This window comes from Nyctereutes procyonoides, unplaced genomic scaffold (assembly GCF_905146905.1).
Source record: "Nyctereutes procyonoides isolate TBG_1078 unplaced genomic scaffold, NYPRO_anot_genome, whole genome shotgun sequence".
Classification (NCBI taxonomy): Eukaryota; Metazoa; Chordata; class Mammalia; order Carnivora; family Canidae; genus Nyctereutes; species Nyctereutes procyonoides.
Window position 1 is genome coordinate 13,036,230 of NW_026575046.1, and position 26,634 is coordinate 13,062,863.

Here is a 26,634-nt window from a genome sequence, read left to right on the forward strand (position 1 = left end):
TCAGGCTCCTGCAGGGAGCCTGCTTCTCCCTCTGCCTATGTCTCTGCCTCTCTCTCTCTGTCTCTCATGAATAAATAAATAATAGAAAGAAAGAAAGAAAGAAAGAAAGAAAGAAAGAAAGAAAGAAAGAAAGAAAGAAAGAAAGAAAGAAAGAAAGAAAGAAAAAAGAAAAAGTTGTATGCTCTGACTGAGCCAGGCAGAAGCCCCTAAAATTTTAAATATTAGGTTGTTAGTTTCCTACCACCAGCCAACCAATCAACTCAACCAACACACACACACACACACACACACACACACACACACACACACACACACAATGAACAAAATTATCCTACATTATATAAACCACATTGAAAGCAGTATTGCTTGTAAATTGTGCTTTAATTTCTGCAATCAGATATGATGCAGTGAGATATAAGTATAAACTTTCATTGTACATTGGGAAAATAAAAAGCACATTTATACAGATAAAGCCCAACAGCTTATTCCCTTAAAAAAAAAAAGGTTTTGAATGTTTTTAAAGCTAATTCATCTTCAGTGTAAAAACTTGGAGGTATAAACAAACTCAAGATATTATATACAGTAAATTAATGTACATTTCCAAACTTGCACAGTGCAGCATTTTAAACAAAGTAAAGGTCTCATTTCAGCTTTTACTGTTAAGCATAATCCATATCTCAATCTTGAATATAAATGTCACAATATATAAACCCACTGAGAATTCTGTACACAAATACAAGTTTATAGAAATCTGATTTCAAATATAAATACATAAATTGTCATGACCTCACATGTTACAACAGCTTATTTTTCTATTGTAATTTAAAAAAAATCATAGAAAAATATTTCAATGCACATTCAACTGCTATGACAAGGGCCATGACCTTGTGCCTTTGAACCATACTTTGTGGAGTGTAAAGCATCACACCGGGCATTTTTGGAATGAAAACTGCTAAGGTTCTAAGATTGAAGAGGCTACTGTATAAATATTCACGTTATAATATGGTAACAAAAATAGTTAGCTCCATAGTGTATCAGGGAGGCAGTGGGGCAGAGAAGTGGAGGTTAGTGCTAGTTTAGGAAGGCCCACAGAGCGCATGTTAAGGTAGCTAATGAACTAGTATATTTTAAAAATCCCTACTGCAAGCCTAACACTGAACTCACTAGTGAGACGCTTAAGGCAACAAGACCGGACATGTGTTTGGCCCCCAGTGCCCGAGTCCTGCCCTCTCCTCAACCTCTGTCATTTTAATAGACCAACCTGGCTCATGTGTCAACACAAATGGGGAGAAGAGTAAAGCAATTTCTTCTACGTACAAAAAGACGATTCAGTGCAAACTGAGAAACTTCTTTGTCAATAGTTTGAAAATTTCTTATTGCCCTCAAGCAACTGAACTTTTTCTAAACATGTAACATTCAAATTGGGATCTATACTGGAGAGCAAATGTATATAAAAGGCAAACATTCAATTTGAGACATTCCAACATTAGCTTCCCCCTTTCCTTTTGTGGGATTTAACAGGGTTCCACTGAGAAAAAAAAAAAAAAAACTGGTCCTTAAAAGTGTACTTTCCTGCATTTAAAAATATATATATACCATTTAGACAGCAGATCCAAGGTTACCAGGCATAATCAAGTTTCTTCTATGGCTTTTAAATCATTGAGGTACTAAGGAGAACCATCACTTCTGATATTTCTGCTTAATGGCTTCCCTCTGAAAGCCATGTTCCAAAGTGATCCTGCTCACGTACGTGCGGTCAGAGATTCGGGGAGACCGCGTGAGGGTTGCTGCAGAGGGCCGCCGTCACAAATGTCCCCAAGCCTCGGCACACTGTTAGAAAAAGGCAAAGCACTTTCAAACACTGAAGAAGCTCCAGAAGAATGGAAGCTCCTTCGGGCAAAGGGATTCCCCCAGTTTAACCAACAGATTTAGCAGCAAGATCCTGGGACTCTGCGCACCATGGCAGGGAGCATGGGGGGACGGCAGCGAGGGGTCCGGAGTGGGCAGAGGGAGACCTGGAGCTGTCGGCACACAGAAAGGGCAGCGTGGTTGGTTGGCTAGCTCACCAGCCCCACACAAAGTGACACAGTCTATGCTGGGGGAGGGACGGCTGGAAATGTCAGGATGGGTGACATGAGTGGAATTTCCCCAGCTTTTCTCCGGCAAGAGGATAAAGGAAAAATGCTAGGGTTTAAATGAATGCCATACATCTGAATATCTCTACGTGAGTCTTTCAATTTGCCATACACACATCAGATAAAGCTGAACTTGCTCCGAAGTAAGATGGGTAGCAAGATACACACTGTTCCCAATGACTGGATAAATTATCTTGGCACAGAAAAGATCTGAAGAAAATATTGAGTTCAAGAATGTGTGACCAAAGCCCTTTCTAGTAGTAAACCAGCCACCGCAGGTTCTGTATAATACGCATCAGACAATGGCCACAGTTCGATTATGGGTCAAGTAGTAATTCCTTTCAATTAATAATACTAGAGATCCGTTTTTTTTTTTTTTTAGAGATCCGGTTTTAATTGCATAGTCTTTCAGGAGCATAAAAACATGAGAACCAGCTCTTTTCCTGAAGCTCCGGGCTTCCTGCTCCAGAGCCCTGGACAAATGCCTCCCTGCCTGCTGCAGTGGAAAGCTGCAGTGTGACCCACTCATCCAGAGAGCAAAGGGGTTCGATGCCTGTCCTAACCCTCAACGTCCCTCCTTCATGACCACTGAGTGGACAATCACACGTCTCCTAGATCCACAAACTCATCTTCTCGTTTGGCCAGATCATCTTCATCACCCAGAGCTTTCCAGCCACTGGTGGGAAGGACCGGTTTTGAGGAGTGTCGCTGCAGCAGAGCAAAAGGAAACAAAGAGGACAAGCGGGCCGAGCTCCTCAGCAACGAGGGGCCCTCTGCCGGGAGGGCCCCCTGGCTGTGGTGTCTCTCCTCGATCTTCTCTTGTAAGCGCTCTACCTCCTCCATCATTTCCAAGAGTTTGCTCATGGTGGCCACTCTACCACCACCCAGGATTTGGGCTTCCGGAATCCAGCGCAGGTAGCGCTGGGCCCAGACTTTGATTTCTGGCCCCTCGATGTGAGGCAGCAGCAGTCCGTGGTAGTCGGTGGGCTTGCTGTGCCAGCTGTCATAGAACTCTCGAAAATTGTCTTGCAGCTCATCAGAAGAATTAATTAATTTGCTAATTCTCTTGCCCAGAAGGTTTTTAATTAAATGATCTGTTTCTTCCCTGAAAAATCCTCTTTTGGGAGATGATTTAGATTGAGTGAGTGGTAGAGACAGTTGTCGTTGATGCTTTGAGAGAACACACAAATAGAAATCTCTGGTTAGCCTGAGAGCAGTTACAAATCATACCTTTCAAAGGAAAAAAAAGGTGGGAGTGGGGGCGAATAATCCTGCTTTAACAAGAGTCACGAGAAATCAGAACTGCCATGTGAATGAAGAGTCATTAAAAAGCAGTAACATGGCTTGGCGGCCGGGGTGCGGGGGGCCTTGTTTATTCCATGATGCAAACGTTAGATGCACATTGTGTGTATAAACAAATGGGTGAAAACCAGGCACAAAAGGAGCTGTGCAGAAAGGTGAGCTGTGACAGGAAGAGAAGCTTTCTACTCCCTCCTCTCTGGGCAGGGGCACGCTAAGTACTCTTGAAGAACAAGCTTTAAAAAAAAAAAAAAAAGAACAAGCTTAACTCAAGATGGACCTCCAGTTTAGGGGGGTCTGAATGTGAGGCCTATTCATTTTTTGAAGAGAGCAAAATGTTTCTTCTTTGAGAAAGCTTTGAACACCTGGGAGGAAGAAGTGCTGACTACCTGCAGATCTTGTGGCTTCAATGAACCATGTTTGTAGGTTGTCAGGCATCCAGTGGGAGTTTAGGCTTATGTCACAGAGATTCTTTTGGACAAAGAGATAGGTGGGAGCAGAAGGAATCTGAGGAACTGGCTAAGTGGGCCAGATGTTCTCACCTGACAAGCTGCCCAGGGCAGAAAACGTGACAACATTTACATTATTTCCCTCCTCAGTAATTCTACCTGCAGCCAAAGCAAGGTGTTCTAAACTGAGGAGCACCAGGAAGGGGCTGTGAAGATGGGTAAGGAGGTAAAAGGTTACAAGGACCCCTGGAGCCCAACGGAGAGGTCAGCAATGTGGGGAGATGCATTTCTACCCAGCTCTTTTGCTCCTGAGGTGTTTGTTTGAAATAAGAACAGTCATGAGTTTTATGGGCAGGCTAGCCCTACAACTCTCTAATATATTCCTGCACTGGTTCTTCCTTGTGGAGGGGGGGAAAAAAAGCCTTCTTTATTACGGAATATAGAGTAACAACAAAAATATAAAGAAGAAAAGCGAAACCACCCACAATGCCACAACTGATTGCTGACCAGGACTTCTGCCTTTCAGGCTGCGGACAAGAGAGCTGAAGGCCAGGAGTCAGCAGCTCGGCCTCTCTCCTCCCCAGGGACCAAGGGGAATTAGTCTGGGCTGGGGACCGCGGAAGGCAGGTGGAAGCTAACAGCCGCTACATGTTTACTGCCTGCCACGTTCCGTGCTCAGCGCTTTACATGCATGGACTTGGTCAATTCTCGGAGTCGCTGTTACTGCCCCGTTTTACCAATGAGGAAACTAAGGGGCAGAGGTTAGGAATACACAAAGACCCAGCTAGAAAGTGCTGAAGGTTGTTTTACACACAATCAGTCTGGCTCCAGAGACTGGGCTCTTAACAGAATTTCAGTTGTCTTGGAAGCCCCTACCCTCAACCCCTAAGCGAACAGTGGGTTCGAGAAGGGCAGGGTGGCAGTGGCATGCCTGGTCGAGGCTGAGGGTTGAGGTTGAGACTGCAAGCCCGAGCAGGCCCCACAGCATCGAACAGTAATTAAAAAGGAGTGCTTCATGCTGGTCAGCCACAGCCTCTTTAGTTTCTACAGAACTTCTCCAAGGCTGTTGGCCCACTAACAAGGGGCCCTAAGCTCGACACATGATGTCCTAACACAAAGGCTTCAAAGTTCCTTGTTGCTCCAGCCCCAGGTCTGCTGTAGCTAATACAACCTGAGATTCTCCACCACTGTGGCTCAAACCTCTTGCGCCAGTCAGCTCCTGGAGCCTAGGCCATCTGCTCCTGATTACAAGAAGGGACACTCAGAAAAACTGGATCTGAGCACAAAAATGAAATCCAGTCTTCCAAAGGGGAGCCTCAGTTTCCTCCCATGCAAAATAAGGGATTAGGCCTCTCTGTCTCTGAGGTTCCACGCCTCTCCGGCCCAGCACAGTTCTGTAATCCTGAACAGGTGAGAAGTGTGCATGCAGCCACCAGGGGGCACAGCACACCGAGGAAAAACTGACTTCAGGCCAAGCTGTTCCGGGGCTCAGGACAGTTCTGGTCCAGCTGGCAGGCAAGAGACTAAACTGGGAGGGGAAACATCCACCCTGGCCCTGAGGACCCTTGAAAGAGTAAAGCAACAGTTCTAAGTTGTTCAGCAGCTGGCATCATCTGCAAATGCAGGGATTGGTTCACCTGGCCACAAGCCTCTTTAGAATGGAGCACCCCCCACACCAGGACCGGCCAGACTCCCTGGGCAGCAGGTGAGATCAGAAGTAGGGCAGTGGAGAAGGCAGAGATACACACTGACTTGGGATTCACCACCACCGCTTTCCTTTGTGGCGTCTGGTGGGGGGGAAACTCTGGGCCAGGAGACAGAGCTAGGAGATGCCATGGAAATTGTTTATCCTTTAAGGACTTTGGGGTTTTCATACCTAGTACAATCAGTAATAAGTATATATATGAAGGGACATCCAAATAATGTGACACTTTGGGTTTATGGCACAGGTCAGCAAATGACAGCCCATGGCCAAATCAGGCCTGGTGCCTATTGCTGTGACTACTGGACACCACCGTGCCCATGTGCTTATGTGCCATCTGTGGCTGCTCCTGTGCCACATCAACCTGGGGCGGGGGGAACTGTGCTAGACAGAGTATAGCTCTTAACAGAAAAAAACTGTAGCTGAATCTCATGAAGAAAGGTCTTGCTTTTGAAGACATGAGCCAGTACAGACAGAGCAAAACCCACAATCAATACTCCTTTTACCCTGCTAACCAGACTCAGGTACACACCATCCGGTACAGCACAACTGCCTTGGCAGTGACAATCGGCAGATGGCCATGTCTCAGCAGGGGAAAGGCTGATGTACTGAAAGCAAAGGGTTCTCACAGGCCCTGATAGTTGGCAGCCCATGAGTCCTGACTTTGAGACTGGTTACGGAATCCATCTGTAACTTTTATCCTTACATACACGGGGATCTCTGGGCAGATAAAGGGGGTCACCTTACTTTGAAACGCATTCCTTTCCGCTGGCCTTTGTCCAGTTTTGGCTTTTCCACATAAAGAGGGTTTTTGAGCAACATCTGGGCTTTGGGTTCAAACTGTACAGACCAATCCCACACGGTGAGCAGATTCAAAGGCTTGCTTTGTGTATCCTGGTGTTCCCTACCCTGCCAAAACAAGCACAGGTCATGATGGCTTCCAGGGAAGGCTGAGGAAAGCGAACACACAATGCTGAGGGACGGGCCCCAGAAGGGCACTCCTGACCGGAGACCAAACACTCATGGGTCCCTCATTTTTAAAGGTTACGTATGGCTGTCAGTAGTTGTTCACTTAAGGTTCTGGGCAGGAAGGGAGAGAGGAAAGAAGGTCACATTACTTTCCAGTGGGTCACGTGCCAGCCACTGATAGGCACTTTCACGACAAACTTGTGAGGTCACTATTTCTCATATTTTATACTCGAGGAAACTGAGGCTCAGAAAACTGAATTAAACTCCCTAAGATCTTGATGCTGGTGGGTGATAGGCTGGGATTTGGAACTGGGGCTATGTGACCAGAGGTCCAGGTTCTGGGCCCCTTCACTGAGGAATTTGCTCCAAAGGGCCAGCTGAGGCAAACCTGGAGGCTGGCAGCATTAAGCTTGGTTAGAAAGTAAAACTCCCAGGAGCAAGGCCTCAAGAGCGGCTAAAGGAGCTTCAGATGGCAAGTAAAAGTCTAGCTTCCCTGCTCTGCCTGTCTCTATTCTCTTCAGGGGAACTCCAAGCATCAGGTAATTGGAAGAGAAGCCTGGCCATTTTTACAAAAAACAACTTTTAATTTTCCATAATTCCCCAGCTCCAATACTTGCTCCCAGCTCCAATATTTGCTGTGTGGCCTTGGGCCAGTTTCTCATCCTCTCAGTGCCTCAGCTCCTCAGGGATAAGCATGTAGACCTCACAGGGGGCTCTGAGAATGATCAAAACCCAGAAAGCACTCAAAACAAGGCCCAGTATGTACTTAGTGTTCTAGAAATACATTTATCATCCAAACTACTGCAACTACTTGTGAGCCAGGGCTTCTTTAATACACAGGTTCCGAGGGGCGCCTGGGTGGCTCAGTCAGTTAAGCGTCTGCCTTTGGCTCTGGTCATAATCTTAGGGTCCTGGGATCGAGCTCTGTGTTGGACTCCCTGCTCAGTGGGGTGTCTGCTTCGCCCTCTGCCCCACCCCCACCTTGTGCGCACATTCTCTCTCTGTCAAATAAATAAATAAAATCTTTTATACACAGATTCCTAAGAGGGACTCTTACCATGTTAATATCTTTTTGATGAGGCGAATTGAAGAAGAAGGTGCTAAAAATAGGTAAGTATAGACTATCTGACAAAACAGTCAAGTAAGTCTCCGTGAAATCAAATGCTGGGGGATGCTGGTGCACCAGCTGCCACACACAATCTAAGAACAGCAGGAACACGGGAACCTATGTGAAAACAAGATACATATTACTGAGTAGGCACTAAAAGTCCAGGGCCAGCTATCCCAAGGGGCAGCCATCTCAACAGTCATACAATAACCATCTCTGAGCACTACCTTCTCTGGGAAACAGAGTAGACTCCGCCTCAGTCAAAGCAATGGATATGCTCAACTGAAGTCACATGCCTGTAGATTAATATCAGTATTTGGCAGTATTGATCTGTGTAAAAGATATTTCAAAGATGAAGTATGTAAAATCTCACTATCGATTAAGCACTGACAGATGAACACTTGCAACTGATTTTGATGATAGGGAACACTCAAACCCCAATTAAGTGAAACTGTTACCTCCCCACCAAAAGAGTTCCAGTCTTCTCATTTGTAGATTACCAAAAAACTGTACTCAAAATATTTTGCCAATATTCCTTTTTCCACCCCCACCACTGATGGTGCAGAAGAGAGAATGAGAAACAAGGCAGAAGCAGCAAAGGTGAGTTTCTAAGCTTTTTTCACAAGTGTACAGATTTTTTTTTTTGGCACAGATGTTTTTAACTGAAAGCCTCATTTATTAGCTAGCCAGAGGTGAGTCTGTAATGGTAGAGATAGTTTTCTAGGGTGCTTTGTTATTCACAAAGTATTTATCCTTCTGAGTCGCCAGTGATCCTATCAGTGGGTAAGACAAGCCAAGTCACAGTCTCTCCCTTATGGAGGCTGCTGAGACCTCATGCAGCTAAGAGAGACAGGAATTGGGAATCCAGTTTATGAATCAAATCCAGGGCTGTACCAATTATATCACAAAGCAGACCACCCAATTTTCCTTTAAAACTCCAATATGGTGTCAACTAAAGTATAAAAATACAATTTAAAAAATTTAAGAGACTGGGGCACCTGAGTGGCATAGTCAGTTAAGCAACTTAGTTTCAGCTCATTTCATAGTTTCATGGTTCGTGGGATCAAGACCCATGTGAGGCTCCCTGCTTGGTGCAGAGTCTGCTTGGGATGCTCCCTCTTTCTCTCTCTGCGCCCCCACCCAAATAAATCTTTTAAAAAAATAAAAATAACTTAAAAAATTTTTTAATGAAAATAAGTTTTAAAAATTTAAGAAATGAAATAAAAGTGGTCACATATTAGAAGAAAAATCAACAACTCCAACATGTTGATGTTGAGATGCTAAGAAATGTTTATATAACAACTTTCACCCCTCATTTTTCTGCTCAACGAAGCATTTAAACAGAGTGGAAAATATCTGAACCTTATTGTAGAATCAGGAAAATGGGCTCGGAAAGTTTGGACAACTTCTCCAAAGGCTGGGTGAAAGCAGAGCAGACTGGATGGGCTCTTGGACTTATATCCCCCTGAAGGTGGTACCTGTCAGTCCTCACTTTCTCGAGATATCCAAAACCTACTCTTCTCGACAAAGTATCTGCTCTCTCTGCCCATCATGTTATTTGAGTCCCACTAACCTTGCCAAGTTCCTCAGAAAGGCAAAGTCCATTCCAAGACTGAAAATTGTGATTTCCCTTTAGCCTGATGGGACACAGATGAGCAGAGACCAGGCCTGAAAGAAACCTCAAGGCCTAGCTAGAGAAGCTGGGGTCTTCCAGGAACACACCAAGACGTGGAGGGCAGGAGCCATGGGTTCTCCATTCCCATAGCATGCTACTCCAGGCTGTTCCCCACCACAAGCAGACAACGTTTATTATCTAGAGTAAGAGCACCAGGAGTTCTACTTCTAGAATATGGGAACTTCGCAGGTGACTTAATTAAAGAAAGTTCACCTGTTTTCATTTTCCCTTCCACAGTCATTAATAATGCGGCCAAAGGAGCTTGCACAGCTGCAGCTGAGATAAGTACACCACAATCTGGGAAGGCTAAGGGGCCTAAATAACAGTGCTAACTTTCCGATGCCTAGAATTCAGGGTCCAGGCGTGGAGCAATTCACATGGCCAGAAGCAGAAGAGTGGTGTACACAGTGGACACACACCGCCAAGGAAGTCCTGGTAATGGATGGCATTAACTAACCCCATGCTTTAGTCTAAAAAGATTTATGTACTAGTATATATTTTCTGTAAGAAACTTATATACTGGATATTCATTTTTTTTTTTTGCAAACCCTAATTTAACAGAAACTGTGGGAGTCTCTCTGAATTCATTTTTAAGGTTTATAAATCAATGTTATTCCCACCATGAAATAAATATCCACCCTTGGTGTACACAATTTAGAAGAAAGGGATCTGAATATGCTTACTAACCTCCCTTTCCTTGGGGAAGGGTTTCAATACTGCTTAAAGAATTCAGAATCCTCAGACAGTAATGGGAACACAGCCTCCCTAACACGCCCATAGGCGCACACTCTGCAAGCAGTAACCCTCCATGTGAAGGTGAGTACTAAGTAAGAGACCAGGCACTTCTGTGAGGTGGACACTCACCTCCTCTTTGTCACTTTGACGGAGGTGGTTGCAGCGATCCAGGAAACAGTGGCCGCCCATGATCCACTCCTTCTGGACGAGGCTCTGGAAACCAACCCTGGTTCTGCAGTGGGGGTCCATCATCACTTGTACCAGAGAGGAAATGAGGCAGCAGAGGTCCGAAGCGTTCTCCTCTGGGAGGGGCCCCAGCGCCAGCAGAGAGAGGCAGGAGAGCATGACATTACTAAAAGCTGCAAAGAGCACTCGCACCCGGCAGCCCTGGTGGCCCAGCAGTTTAGCTCTGCCTTCAGCCCAGGGCCTGATCCTGGAGACCAGGGATCGGATCCCACATCAGGCTCCCTGCACAGAGCCTGCTTCTCCTCCCTCTGCCTGTCTCTCTCTCTGTCATGAATAAATAAAATCTTTTTTTTTTTTTAAAAGAGCACTCACACCCGCACAATTAAGAGCAGGGCTCCCCAAACCAAAGTCTGCCCACTACTGGCAGGTAAGCCCTACTTCCCTGGAGGCAAGGGCCAGCGGGAAACAAGGCAGTGTTTTCAGACTGAGAGACAAACTGCTCTGGCCAGACTCATACAGGTTCCGGCAAACTCTGGCACTAAGCATGGATCTGCTAACAGAAAGAATAAAATGCAGCCTGCCAAATCCCCTGTCAGCACAGGGCATCCTGGGGTGCCACACAATGAGAGCAGAACCATCCACATGATGGGGGGGGGTCTTCTGGGCCTCACAGACCAGCTCAACCTCTTCCAGCTGCTGTGTCAAAGCAGAAGTCCTCACCGGACCCACTGTTCCAAGACGCAGCTGCTTCTCAGACTCGGCTCAGAGCTCCTTTCTGCCATTCCCGATTTCTCCATTGCCTCTACTCTGGAGGAAATTTAAGATCTCTGGATCCCTAATTCCCACCTCCACAATTCTCTCTGCTTCGGGCTGAGAGCACAGAGGTGCCTGCTGCCCTTTGTGTCACCCGGAGGAGAAACACCTTTGGGTCCACCTCCACGCACCCACCCCTGAGCACACCGTACAAAAGCCTGGATGACAAAAATTCTGCTCACACGCTTGCTTCATGTGCATTCATGACTCACAGCAAATGAAAGCATACTACCATCCATGAACCTGCCTTAGAATTTTCAGATCCTAAAAGGTAGGGTCTACAGCCCCATGGTTTCCTCTTTACAAAAAGAAGTACAACTCAAGTTGCTATTTAAAAATGTCCATGAGGATGACGGTGCTAGTAGCAGTGCACTGAGAGAAACTTGAGAATGAGTTAGTAAGTAGGTAAGGTGTTTCCACTGTGAAAACTCTGTCATTCTGACCCTGTAACTGTGAGGCACGGTTTACAATCCAGGCTTATGCTTGTGCTTCTCTTTCTCTTCTAAAAGACAAGTCTAAACTAAGGGAACACATGGATTTAAAAGAACCAGAGTTTGGTCTATGAGGTGCTACTGGTTTTTGAAACAAGTTTCATTTTTAAGTGGATCTTCCTTCTTGCATCTGAAGCATATAAATAGTACATCATTAGTAACAGGAAGAGGGGCTAGAAAATGAGATTTCAGATGAGACAACTCAGTCATCCATCTGGGAGTGAGTGACTTCTCATACCCTAGCCAAAGATTCAGATTTCGTTTTATGGAACTCTCAGTGGTTCAGTCTAGCCCTGGGTACTTCTGCTCTCAGACTCCAATCTCTATCCTTCCTCCTTTGCACCAGTTACTCAGTACTCTGTTCTGCCACTGGTGGGTAGGTATTTTTCAATTATGTGCTCAGGTCAACTCTCTCATTAGGCTGTAAACTTCTAGATGGCAGAATTATAGAACTCTACACACAGCAGGTGCTCAATAAATGTCTTAAAATTGAAGTCAGTGAGCCAGTTTCAGGTGGAACAGAAGCCCCAGACAGACTCATTTTCCAACCTGCCCACAGAGGCTAAATTTCAGCAGTCACGGAGTGCATCAGAGCAAGGCAAAAGCCTGAGGGGATCTACTGAATTGGAAGTGCAGTTTATAAGGAGCTGAAAATATTCTAAACAGCAAATATAATATTCTAGCGCAGATCTAACCAATTCCAGCCAGAGGCTTTAAATAAAAGCAGTTTGGGGACACCTGGGTGGCTCAGCAGTTGAGCATCTGCCTTTTGCTCAGGTCGTGATCCCGGAGTCCTGGGATTGAGTCCCGCATTGGGCTCCCTGCATGGAGCTTGCTTCTCCCTCTGCCTGTGTCTCTGCGTCTTTCTCTCTCTCTGAGTCTCTCATGAATAAATAAATAAAATCTTTAAAAATAAATAAATAAATAAATAAATAAATAAATAAATAAATAAATAAATAAAAGCAGTTTATACCTATTTTTACACATTCTGAATGTTTATGTCCTGTCAGCATGTTAAGCATGTTAATTAAGCCCACTGAGGAAAAGGAAATCATGACCCACAAAGTTTCAAGGGCAACTGCACAAGGTTGTCAAACACAAAGGTATATAAAAATAACAGTTAAACCAGCCACAGGTTACTTTATAGAAAAGGAATTATCAAAAGATTTTAACTTCAACCAAGTTAATATAAAACAAAACCCAAAGCATTGGAAATGTGAGCTTTGGTGAAGATACCAAACAATTCCTTCTTGGGCTGCAAACAGATCTGCCAAGTTCTAAATGAAGTATTTATTTTTAAACCATAACACTGATCTCAAACACAAAGGACTCCAAGGTCAGGATAGAAAAGAATGGGAGGGATTTCTATACAAGCTCACTCCTTTTATTAGACAATTCCAATTCCATAAAGCTGTGAGTACAGAAATTGAGTCTTGAGTGAAGGAAAATGAAAAACACTCTTTGTTGCTTTAAATATATTACCTAAAAGAAGAACGTTCATGTTTTGTGCTTCTAGACATTCTGTAATCTCTATTGCTTTTTTCAGGCAACGTCTAAATTAGAAAGAGACAAGAAAAAGGGGTGTTAGTTCCTGATGGTACCTCATCGAAACGATGAGAAGTTTAGAGTCAGAAAACTGAAGACTAAGGGAGACAATCTCATTGGTTTTTCCACTTGAAATCCTCCAGACAGAAAAGAAGCAAATTACCATTTACACTATTCAGATATTCAAGTCACTTCATTTGCTAATTAGAAACTGAAAATTTTCAGAAGGAAATCCCAAAATTGATGTTAAAATGTTCCCAGGTGACTTCTCAACTACAAACTCTTATTGAGAACTCACGCCTAAGTCTGGCCCGCGAGTCCTAGTAAGACCCGCCAATGCCCACATCAGGAATTGTGCCCCACACCACATCATTTAATTCAAGGTCACTTCCAAACATATCAGTGTGGCTGATAAGATCCAATATGCCCAGAAATCTCTTTTGTCTCTCTCTCTACACACTATTCCTTTAACAGCTTTGACTTTTCTCGACTTATAACTAGGGGCTTCACATACGCTGTTGTCTGCCTGCAGCAGGGGTGCCTTCCTGGCGACTCTTCATTTGGTTAGAGATGCTCAACCTTCTCTACCTACCCCACATAATGAAGTGTTCTTTTCTGTATGACATTTATCACTGTTTACAATAATACATTCAAATTACGGGACAAAAAACAAAAACACAAATTATGGGACATGCACCAGGCTCTTCAACAGGTATTTGTTAGTAAGTGTTTGGAGGGCTGAGACTCCTCTTCACACACCTTATTGGCAGAACCAAGAGAGAGATTCCAGGCCAGGTCAAGGGAAGAATTCTCCTCTTTCCTCAAAAAAATCCTAGGGTTGGAGCTATTCTCACACCCCTGGTCACCATTCTGTTCTGTGCCTCCCTTCACCCTCTCTACTACTTAACAGCAACAGAGGAGAGCTATTCAAAATATGCAGTAGGGAAGGGAATGTAATTCTGTCTCCAGGAATCTCAATCTAATTCCCAAACCCAAAATGACTAATTGAGATTAGTCATGAAATTATGAGAAAAATGGTATTATTTTTTTTCAACAGGTAATATACACGAAACACATAATTCAGAAAGGTATTCAGTCAAAAATCAACATCCCTCCCCTTGACAGTCCTGGTTCCTGCCTGGAGACCAGGCCAGCTGCTTCGGTTAGGATCCTGGGTTGCCTTGCCCCCTCCTCTGCAGTCTTTCCATGCCTCAGGTAGAGCCTACAGAGATCTCTTAGTGAGCAGTAGTATGTCCAAAAATTCAGATCAAATGAGCACAGAACACATAACATTTAAATCCAGCTGAGCCTTGAATAGAACATATGATCTAAGAACCATTAACTGTGAAATATAAATTGTCAATTTGCTTTACTACTTTGAATCAGAGAACCATAAAATTCATGAGCAAAAGAACAGCTTAAAATACCTGATTATATCAAGCCAATTGCTATTTTCCAACAGAGAAAACCATTTTATATCTGTGTCCCAAAATTCCGTACTATTATCTGAAAAAAAAAAAAAAAAGAGTAAGAAGTTAGGTCACTGTTCCCTGACACATCTGCCGTGCAAAATCCATGCTACCCAAGACTGCTGTTCAGTCAGTCTCAGACCTGGACTGTAGAATCCAAGCACAGATCTCCGCTTTTAAGAAAAGGACATTTCCAGACTTCAGCTGAAATGGTGTTTGAACTCTATGCCCCAGGAAGGAGGTAGCAGTCAAAAATGGATTTTTTGGATATCTATTGCTCAAATAGAAAGTACCCCCACAGTATGTCTATAAAGTCACAGTTTACCTTAGAACTCAACAGGGAGAGTAACATGTTTTAGGCAGAAAATAGTGCCCTATACTGTTCCTACTAGTGATCTGGACTCGGCCGGCCAAAGGGAGAGACCTGGCTTCTGTTGGAACCCTAAATACACGAACACATTTTCCTTGCACGCTCCTACCCCTCATCCCCCCACCTTGATAGAGAGAGCCCTGCATTTCATGGATGTCTAATACATGTCAAAGCTGCAAACTCAAATCAGGGACAAGGCAGACGCTTCTCCAAGTCCTGGAAGATGAGGATGAAGTGTAGAAGCACAGTCCTGCAACAGCTAGAGCAGGGACCACTTTACTTTGCAGGGATCCTTTTTATAGTCTGTTACTGGAGAAGTTTCTCTGAATGTGTAGAGCACCCAAAATTTAAGATTTGCAAAAAACAAACCAAAAAACCTACCTACCCCCCTGAAAAGACCCCCAAAACCAATGAACTAGTGCAATGTATCACTCTCTGCCAAGTCCCTGCTTTTTATAAATCTATTTTATAACACACAACGCAATGTGTTCTCATTAGAAGTGTACACTGCTGTTTCCCCAGGTATCGTGTTCATCTTTATCTCAAATGTCTCCATAGTCAGTGCCTATGATGGAAATGCCATAAATGTTGGCTGAATGAATGAATCCTCAAATAGATGGAATTTGTTAGGCTATGAAATCCAAGTTAGGAAAAATTACCTGTAAGTGTGACTAATCTCAGATGGTAATACAGACTCACTGAAGAACGAGAACAGGTAACTGAACAGGTTAACCAGGATTCCAGTCCTAGATCGTTCACAGTGGGCAGCCTGGGCAGGGAAGTGGGGGTGGCTGGGATGGGCATATTTCACTTCCTACACTGTCCATTTCTGCTTAATCAGAAGGAAAAAGAGATGTTTCCACTTAGGGTGGGGGTGGGAGGGTCCATTCAAAAAACCACCAATGAAAATAAACAGACCCTTCATTTTTCTAAGTCACTGTGAGACAGCCTGTGAATGCCGGTATTACACAGTTACACAACTTTTAAAGGGAGAAGCCCGTGTTCATCTCAGGACACCTGGGGTGCTGGAGATGGAGACAGAAAAGAGGTGGGCCTGTGCTCATGACCATGAGAAGGGGCAGGGGGGCAAAAGCCTGGAGAAAAATGGGGGGGTGGATGTGGCAACGACACGGCCCCTTGGCCACCAGTCCTCCATGCCATGACACCAACCCTCATGGCCAGGAGCCCCTGGTGCATACGGAGCCCAGAGAAAAGGCACCAACTTTCACCTGATCCACATGGCATGTTCTTCCCCATGTGACAGAAAGATTTTGCTCAGCATTCTTCTCACCTATCAGAAACAGCTGTTTAAATTTAGAGTATGCAGTCTGGATGTCCTGCAAGGACAGGAAGTTGGTTGACAGGTCTTCAGTTTTAACAATTTCATAGGGTGGCCTGTGGATGGTCTTGTAAATTCTAGGGATCAAAAAGTAACATGAGATTAGAAAAGTAGATGTGAAAAAAAAAAAAAGAAAAGAGAAGTAGATGTGAATTAGAAATAGTTTATTTGTCCTGATCACTTACAGGACTAGCATAGGACTGTCGTTCCCAGTTAGCAAAGGAAGCATGTAGAGCACTTGCTGGCCCAAGATCATGAAGATTATAAACTGAAAGAGCCATGATTTGAACCTAAGGCAATATAACTTCAAAGTCTTCTTCTTTAAATAAAAATTAAAAACAAAATTTAAAAAAAAGGGATCCCTGGGTGGCGCAGCGGTTTAGCGCCTGCCTTTGGCACAGGGCGTGATCCTGGAGACTCGGGATCAAATCCCACGTCGGGCTCCCGGTGCATGGAGCCTGCTTCTCCCTCTGCCTATGTCTCTGCCTCTCTCTCTCTGTGACTATCATAAATAAATAAAATTTCTTAAAAAAATTTTAAAAAAAAAGTCTTCTTTTCTGTTTTTAATTTACCCACTTTGGGTTTTTTTAATATTTTGAATTTTTTCTTTTTTTTTTAATATTTTGAAAATTTTCAAAAGTATTAAAGGACAGTGACATAGGCCATGAGCTAGATCTGACCAATGTTACCACTATAGCCATCATGCCACTACCCCCTAAATACTTTGGTGTGCATCTCTAGAAACAATGTGGTTGGCATTCTTAATGATTATGTTATACTGTTATCCTTTCAAAGTTTCATCTCTACACCCAGTGCGGGGCTTGAACTCATGACCCCAAGATCAAGAGTGGCATCCTCCACCAGCAAGCCAGCCACGTGTCCCTCCTTTCAAGGTTATTAAAAACAACCACTTTATGTGGTATTCTTGAGCATTAACTTAGCAGGTAAACAGGAGTGAACGTACTATTAAGAACTGTTCCCCTGCTTCTGGGAAAACAAGAACTAAGCTAATTGGTAACAATATGTAGACTAGTACTGACCCATCCAAGAAGCTCTTTTGGATTTGTAAACTGCCATCATCCTGTTCTTTGGGCAGTGCTGACATTTTCAAAAGGGCACATCCATTGTGGCAGGACCAGCACCATATCTGCAAAGGGGAATACAGGTTTTTCAGTCATACACAATCCAGCAGGAGTCAGGTAAGCTTAGCATTTAAATTCATACAGGGAAATGTTTAACCTCAGTAAGAAATGGCTGGATATATTCAACTTTGTTAAGCCCAAGAGTAACTATGTACAATGAAAAACACTGATTTAGTCTTAAAACAAACCAGGTCAAGACAAGCACACTCAGCCTCGCCTATGGTCTAACATACCCCTCTTGACTTGGCTCTTGTGCTGGGAGCCTGGACGATAGCATCACCACCATTATTAGCACAGTAGCTCTCACTGGAGCGCAGCTTGCTCTGTCAGGCATTTTACCTCAATTAATCCATTTGATTCTCACAGTCACACTCTGAGACAGCTATGATCCATAGCCCCCTCAAGAGCAACAAATTGAGGCTTGGAGAACCAAATAACCTTCTCTAGCTGCACTTAAAAGTTGCAGCATTCTGACTAAGAGGCCGTGCTCTAGCTGGGTGGCAAGAAGGGGGCAGTCCCTGTCAGCAGGGAAAGTTCACCCGGAAAGAATGGAAAGCTGGCTGCTCAACAACCCGTACACGCCAGGCACTGCACTATACAAAGGGGATGTGAAAAGTGCTAAGATACTGTGTCTGCCTTCGAGGAGTTTATACTCCCAAGGGAAATAAATTTACAAACATAATGAAAGGTAGGATGTGGTAAATGGGAGAAGAGAATTTCAAGGAACAACAAAGGCAGGTAAGAAAGGAAGAAATCATATAAATGACCGTACGTGATAGGTTCAGGTGTGCAGGCACTTTTCTGGCTATGGTGGGAGTTTTTGTTTGTTTGCTGTTTTGCAGGAACAGAAGGAAGTAAGAACTAATCTTGGGACAAAGTAATCTGCCGGTGGAGCTGGGGGTGGATGAGAGGGCAAGGCTGGTTGGGGCAGGTGAGTATACCTGTGGACTTTGTGCTCTATAAAGGCCTGGTTAAGCATTGAGAATGGCTATAGCCCAGCAGCCGCTCTGCTGACCAAGTCCTCAGCCTTAGCTCGAACGTAAACCGAGAGGAAGAAGATGCCTTTTATAATTCTGCTACCCAGAGACGGTACCATGTGCTACTGCTACTCATCGGCAATGAATGGTATAAACCACACACTGGCCATGCTAGCAGCAGAAGCCAGGGCCATGAGGTTCAAGATCAGCACACAATCCAGGTGATACTCCACACTAACTCAGCCAGGAAACGGAAGTGGTTTGGGGTTACAGGGGAAGAGGACAGATCAATGTTGGGTGTATTAGGCGTCCAGTGCCAATAGGACAGCTGTGTGCAGATATCCAGAAGGCACATTAGATGGGGGTTACAAGTTTAGGAGGGGAAGGCAAGACTGGGGATCTGGACATGGCAGCTGGCTGCCAGCTGATGTGGAAGACAGGACACCCCGACCCAGGGAGTGAAGACAGAGAAACACAGAACTAAAGGAAATGCTGAAAAGCAATGACTCTCCTCTCAGGGCCAAGCCGTACTCTGACTTTTTAAGATTCAATGAGGTTGGAAGTGTTAGGACACGGAGACAAATCAAAGGGCCCTTTGCTGCCTTCCCCTCCCTTTCAGTGTCATGCTAAGCAACGTACAGAAACCACCAGACAGTTCCTAGCCCTCTGCCAATGGTGGCAGTATTTTGAAAGCCTAAGCAATCCTGTCCCCCTAGTTGGTGCAGCTCACTTGGATAAAAGGGGAGACACTCTAAGCTATGACTAGGTGACAGGTTCTAAGAAATTATGTGTCCTTTATCCTTTTGATCTCTCCTCCTGGGGTAGAAAGAGTTGGCTCTTGGTGATATTCAACCATCAATAGCTCATTTTCTTTTGCAGGTACATCCATACCGGTCTCACCTCCTCTGAGGCAATTCCCTTACTGTTCTCTATTTGAAAAAATAAACAGAAAATAAGCAAAATTCTTGGTGAAAGACAGACTTCTCATTGGAATTTAACAAAAAGCATGTGTAATAGGTATAATTTCTGTCTGGTGTCTTAGTATAAATGTCTTTTTTTTTTTTTAAAGATTTTATTTATTTATTCATGAGAGACACACAGAGAGAAGCAGAGATATACGTAGGGGGAGAAGCTAGCTCCCCATGGGGAGATCAAAATGGGACTCAATCCCAGGAATCCAGGATCACGCCCTGAGCTGAAGGCAGACGTTCAACCACTAAGCCACCCAGGTATCCCTTAATATAAATGTCTTGACAACAGACATCAATCACTGTTTATTAATCCTGTTTAACTTTTAAAATGGAGGGAGAATTTACTCATTACTTGATCATCTTAAGGTATCTCTCTTAATATAGCCAAAGACAGAGCTTCAGAGGAACACCTACAAACTGGAGGCTAGAATGCAATGTAAGAAGGAAGGAACCATTAGGGAGGTCAGAGGACCAAGAGAGCACAGTGTGTCCACACAAGACAAGAATTTAGAAACAAAAAAGGTTGAGACCATAATCAGTGTGACACCTGCAGTGCTGGTGTGGAGAGGTGGGATGTACAAGGCCCGCTGACTTCTGGAGGGTCTGTCAGCAGAGCAGGGAGCAAAGGTCATGGTAAGAGAAGAAATGAGTAGAGAGTCAAGTAGGGAAAATTAGTATCAAGTCTTTAAAGATGTTTGTCAGTTCTGGGAGGGAGAACAAGGCAGTAGCTTAACTCACAGAGGGGGGGCTTCTTCAGGGGGAGGCTTGAGTGTACCTTCAGATAGAGCGGAACACCAGGAAAAATCCATGGGGCAAGGGGAAGACTGACAGAAGCAGGCTCCAGACAAGGCAAGGGCAGAGCCGATCAAGAGCCAGGCAGCTGTTTAGATTCAGGAGAAGCAAACAGAAGCACAGAGAAAAACAATGGAAGTGAAGGGAGAAGCCGAGGGAGGTCTTGTCACTGGTTGTCTAAGATCCCACGGAAGTAGGGTAACGTCATCTCTCAGTATAAAAGAATGGAATTACAAACTTAAAGAGAATGAAAAAAAAAATGGCTTACACCAGCCCTAGGGAAGAATGATACAAGATCCAAAAGGAGTTAAACAACAGACTGCTGAACAGAAGAAAGGCCCAATTGAGGCAAGGTAACATATGGCTTTCACATATCTCATTAAGTAATACTCTGCTGTTCGGTTTGAATAATCTTTAGGGATGTTCACTAGCTCCACAGCCAAGAAAGATCAATACTCAGGGACTGGAGAACAGTAGAGGGCAGAGGCCAAAGTCGCTAGAGTGGCAGCATGGATATGACTGAACTTACAAATGATGCAGGTCGTCACTGAAAATAAGAAAAAGCAAGGAAAAGTACACTAGCTGAAAAATCAGGATGAAAAAGCATGGAGATACAGAAATGTTCTGGAACTGGAAAGTGGTAATGGTTGCATAACAATACGCATACACTAAGTGCCATTAATGATAAATTTTATGTTATGTGTCATGAGAGCTCTGTGTTCCCTGGGGAAATGGGTAAATTCCATCTTGAATAATATTTTTCTCTTGTCCATTCATGCAAACCCCACCAACAACTTTCAGGACATATCTAAAAAAGTGAGGGGCATCCTGAGTGGCTCAGTGGTTGAGCATCTGCCTTTGGCTCAGGTTGTGATCCCAGGGTCCTGGGATCGAGTTCTGCATCTGGCTCCCCGCAAGGAGCCTGCTTCTCCCTCTGCCTATGTCTCTGCCTCTCTCTGTTTCTCATGAATAAATAAAATCTTAAAAAAACAAATACAAAAAAATTAAAGAAGTGAGAACCGCTGCTCACTGTTTCTATCAAAGTTATGTTGCTGGCTCCCCAGCAGGTCTCATCAGAACACCTATTTTTCTCAGCCTCAAGGCCTGGAGAGAACACAGTATCTAAATTTCATACAACGCTCTGTGGAAAGGCAGTCTACTCGCACTCGTATAGACAATTCACCTTTTGTCTCTTCCCACAGAGCTCACCCTCTTTTCCCCAATTCATCTCTGAAAGGCTTAAAGAACGAAGACCCTGGGATCCCTGGGTGGCGCAGCGGTTTGCCGCCTGCCTTTGGCCCAGGGCGCGATCCTGGAGATTCAGGATCGAATCCCATATCGGGCTCCCGGTGCATGGAGCCTGCTTCTCCCTCTGCCTGTGTCTCTGCCTCTCTCTCTCTCTCTCTCTCTGTGACTATCATAAATAAATAAAAATTAAAAAAAAAAAAGACCCTTGTTTTCATTCTTCCAAAATAGCAATTCTCAAAATGTAGTCTATAGATAGAGGGCAGGGGTCCCAAAACCCTTTCGGGTGGTATGAGAATAATACTAAGAGGTAATTTGTCCTTTTCACTGTGTTGACATTTGCACTGATGATGTCAAAGCCGTGCTGGTGCCTGGGCCTAGTCAAGGTACTGCTATCAGACAGCACTGGCCACCACTGTATTCTTTGCTACCATACACTCGTGGGCAAAGAAAATGTTTTACTTGAGAATGTCCTTAATGAAGGACTAAAAATTATTTTTATTAATCTTGACCATTACAGATTAATATTTAATATTAGCATGCTTTATATTTTATGTGATGAAGTGGGAAGGAAGCACTGAAGCACAACATTTTGCTTGAGGAAAAGCATTTATGTGACTGAGGTGAGAGGTAAATGAACTGTTCTCTTCATGGAATTCAAAGAACAAGTGAGAGTCAAACAATGGGTGTTCAGACTTTGGTATGTGGCAAGCGTTCATCCTCCAAAATAAAAAAATAAAAAAGAAAGAAGTGACCCTATCTCTTCAAGGAAAACAACTGACAAATTGATAAAATGATAAATATTGAACTTTCAAGCAAAACTTATAATTGTGGGATGCCTGGGTGGCTCAGTAGTTTAACATCTGCCTTTGGCTCAGGTCATGATCCCGGGGTCTTGGAATCAAGTCGGGCATCGGGTTCCCTGAAGAAAGCCTGCTTCTCCCTCTGCCTGTGTCTCTACCTTTCTCTCTGTGTCTTTCATGAATAAATAAATAAAATCTTAAAACAAACTTAGAATTGAGGAAACTAATCTCTACCTCTTGCTAGACTGCTTCCCAAAATATAGAGATTCTTCTGATGAGACAAGGCTGATGTTAATGAATGTGATTTTTATAGAAGGAAACATGCTAATATTTGGATGATCTGTATAACCCCACTTCCCAAATGACCACTATGTAATATCATACAATCACGCAGGTTTTAAGATCTATTCCAAATACAAGGCAGACCCCATGGATTTTAATTTAGCAAAGAATGAAAAATTCATTGATCATGTTTTCAGATTCCTTATGCAATTAACCTTTATGAAACCACCACTTATCATTTTTTTGGTGCACCATCAAAGAACAATATTCTCAATTATCTGAAAAGGCTAATAAATATTCCTCCTTTTCCCAAATATGGATCTGTGTGAGGCTGGATTTTCCTCATGTACTTCTATCAAGCCCATACTGCCTATTACAACAGACTGAAGAAAGAGGCAGATATAAGAATCCAGTGGTCTTCTATTTTTAAAACTGTAAAACACTGCAATTCTATGTTTTTGTTTTGAACAACAGCTATTTTTCATAAAAAATTTTTTATACTGACATGTAAGTTTGTTTTAATTTGTCATATGGCAAATATCAAACAATATAATCCACATAAACAGAGAGTCTTTGAAATCCTCAATAACTTTTTAGAGTATACAGTGCTGAGATCAGAAGTGTGAGAACCACCACTCTCAAAGGTTACAAACTAGTGGGACATGAGCTGACTCTGGGCGACTCTGTTTTTTTTTTAACATCTGAAGCAGATGCATACATTTAGAAATTGAGAAAAGTCACGACTCATATAAAAATCCTAATCTCTGGCTTCCCCTGAGAAATCAGGATATTTGGCAAAACCAGGCCCATATTCCCACATGGCACAAACTGGCTGGCACAGAGGAGCAGCTCTCCTTAACTCAAGTGGAGGGTCTCTGGTTCACTGCAAGACCAAGCTCATTACCTGCCCTGCCTACACAGGCTTCTGGGCATGTGACCCGATTAAACATCTTGCCTCCCATACAGGAGTGACCTTTTCAGTGAAAAAGCCATGAGCACAGTACAGCATTTATTTGTAATTCTCATTCCTTATTAAATTCCCTGAAGGCTTGGCAACTCTCAACCACCAATTAGAAACTGGAATAACTGCCAGAGTCTTGCTTTCTTTGATCAGTGACACATTAAACATGGCTCCCATCCCAGTCTATTCTGTGGAAACTAAGTAAGCTCTCCATGTTGTCTCTGGGAGAAAACATGGCCACACCCACTCAAAAATGAAGAGTGGGGCCAAAAAAGAATCTTAAAACCTACGACCCTCAGACTTTTGAGATTCAGCCTCAAATTGATTTCAGGTATAAAATCAGGTTGGCTTTCAACAGTAGGCAGATATGTAATCTTTTTCAATCTCTGAAATGTTTTTGCTAAAAACTCTACTGCTTCTGTGAAAACTTTAGAGCTGTCCCAGGGAGCCTCATGTCTGAGACTCTTTTAGTGAGTCCCTGAGATATTTTTGGATCACTTTTGGACAGAGGACCAAAGCCAAGGGTTTTAAATAGAATAACTTGCCAGAATGGGTTGATGAGCAACCCATGGCTATTAGGGTTTCCAGATGTACTTACTGGTATGCCGTGACCCTGAAAGTGTAGCACGTCCTCTTCGGGAAGAGAAATAGGGACAACAAAGTATGCTGGCAACCTAGAAGAAAGAGAGGTCATCAGTTTTTGTCCTGGAGTGATGCACTAAATATGAAGGCTCAACTTTAATGAACTGAGGAAGTGAAGCAAAGTGATAGGGCACGAACCTTATTTCCAAGTTAAAGAAGAACCAGTACAAATGAACCATCTCTGGCTAAATCAGTTGGGACTCTGGGTTCAAATCCTAACTCTGCCTCTGATTCTATGTGACCATTAGTTAAGCCCCCCACTTCTCTGGGTCTGTCTCTTCATCCTTGAAATGAGGGGACTGGAATATGTGATACCTAAAAGTAGATGAATTCCAAAATTGAGAGAGATCTTTCTTGTCACACGGTGGCAATTAAGCACTCATGTTTTCAGGCGGACTAAAACATAAACCAATAATTATGATGACTGATGCCTAGACATTTTATCAAGCACTCTGACAACAAACATTTAAGTGCTTCCTATATGCCAGACTTGGATTCCTTAACACAAATTATTCATTTAACCTTCCCAACAACTCTATGAGGTATGTACTACTATTATTCCATTTCACAGATAAAGAAACTGAGACAGTACCCCTAAGGCCCTTCACAGGTAATACCACTAGTAAGCATTAGTAAAGCTATGACCCAAACCTAACCAGTATGACTTCCGTTTCTATATGAGAAAACTTAGGTTCTAAAAATAACCTGCTAAGTGGTAGGATGTGGGAAAGTTAGGTTTTCAGAGTTGCAAATATCAAAGATATACAGGGTCACCACCTCTTCCTCTAGCTAGCATATGCAGGTTTCTATGAATAAGAAATGTGCTAAGTTGTATCACTGTGGGGCTATAAACACTTTGCACTCAAAGAGCTTGAAATAAAGCCTCATGGGAGATAAGAAGGTGTCTATAGTGCAAGAACTACAATGGAAAATAATCAGATGGCACTTGTATGCATGTCACATGTTTAAAGTAAATTCCTTAAGTATTAGATGATGAGACAGATGGACTTTCTAATTTGAAGAGGTTGGAATTTGAGTGTGATCATCTTTAGATCTAATCAATTCACAAGGGATGGAGCACATTTTAAATACCAACAAAATCCAGATTACAGGAAACAATCAGAAAATAGCCTGGTTTCTTCAAATACATTGCAAGAAAAGAAATAATGGTAGGAAGATCTATAGATTAAGAGACTTGAGAAACCTATCAATCAGTTGCAACATATCAATCTCACTGAGTCTTAATTAATGGTAAAACAGATAAAAAGCTGAAAATTTGTTTAAAAATTTATAAAAACAATGGGGAAATTTTTGAACACTGACTTAGGCTACTAAATGACATTGAGGGTTTTTTTTTAATTTTTATTTATTTATGATAGTCACACAGAGAGAGAGAGAGGCAGAGACATAGGCAGAGGGAGAAGCAGGCTCCATGCACCGGGAGCCCGACGTGGGATTCAATCCCGGGTCTCCAGGATCACGCCCTGTGCCAAAGGCAGGCGCTAAACCACTGCGCCACCCAGGGATCCCGACATTGAGGGTTTTAATGTTAAATTTGAAAGGTATGATAATGGTTTTATGGTTATATTTATAAAAAGAGTCCTTAATTGTTAGAGATATATATCAAAATACTCATGAATGAAATGTGATGAGGTCTGGGATTTATTCCAAAATAACCCAAGGGAAGCACAGAGAAAATAGGATTAGGCATAAGAATAATTGTTGAAGGAGGGTGATGAATAAAAGGGAACTCACTGTATTCTCTTTTCTTTTATACTGCTTGAAATTTTCCATTAAAATTTTTTTAAAGTAATTAAAAAGAAAAAAGCTCTCATTATATAATACAGAACCAGCTTTGGAAAACACTGATCAAGGACAAGGTATTTCAAACCATCAAAACTGTTAAGAATTACTTGGCTTTTGAAGTTTGACAAGTTCAGAATATTTTCTTTTATGTCCCCTTGAATGCATAGGTGGTAAGCTATCCCTTCTTCAGGTGTTATCACGGAAGTAAACAAACAACCCCCCTCCCCACCCCCCAAAAAAACCCTTCACAAATCAATGAACTCAGGCTGCCCATTAAAATCACAGAGGAGGGACATCTGGGTGGCTCAGGGGTTTAGCACCTGCCTTCAGCCCAGGGCATGATCCTGGGGTCCGGGGATCCAGTCCCACGTCGGGCTCCCTGCATGGAGCCTGCTTCTCCCTCTGCCTGTGTCTCTGCCCCTCTCTTTCTCTCTCTGTCTCTCATGAATAAATAAAATTTATTTATAAAATAAAATAAGATCACAAAGGAAGGGGCGCCTGGGTGGTTTAGTAGGTTAACTGTCTGCCTTTGGCTCGGGTCATGATCCTGGGGTCCTGGGATCAGGCGCCATATCAGGCTCCCTGCTCACCAAGAAGGAAGGTTCTCACAGCAAGAAGTCTGCTTCTCCCTCTCCCATTGGCTCCTCCCTCCCAAGCTTGTACTGTCTCTTTCTCAAGTAAATAAAATCTTAAAAAAAAAAATTACATGGGAATATTAATAACCTCCT

At 43.3% G+C, this 26,634-nt stretch overlaps 1 protein-coding gene across 1 annotated transcript in view; it reads right to left on the reverse strand.

Annotated features, from left to right (window-relative positions):
* Nucleotides 1-362: 362 nt before the first annotated feature.
* The window catches only part of MTMR12 (myotubularin related protein 12), a 71,794-nt gene continuing 45,522 nt past the window's right edge, over nt 363-26,634 (reverse strand). Inside the window, exons 8-16 of the mRNA XM_055325406.1 lie at nt 24,057-24,132; nt 17,326-17,432; nt 16,238-16,362; nt 14,535-14,613; nt 13,045-13,115; nt 10,202-10,374; nt 7,612-7,779; nt 6,333-6,494; nt 363-3,305 (exon numbers count right to left, since the gene is read on the reverse strand). Of these exons, the coding sequence (XP_055181381.1) occupies nt 2,736-3,305; nt 6,333-6,494; nt 7,612-7,779; nt 10,202-10,374; nt 13,045-13,115; nt 14,535-14,613; nt 16,238-16,362; nt 17,326-17,432; nt 24,057-24,132 (1,531 nt within the window). The 3' untranslated portion in view covers nt 363-2,735. The remainder of the gene's footprint in view (nt 3,306-6,332; nt 6,495-7,611; nt 7,780-10,201; nt 10,375-13,044; nt 13,116-14,534; nt 14,614-16,237; nt 16,363-17,325; nt 17,433-24,056; nt 24,133-26,634) is intronic.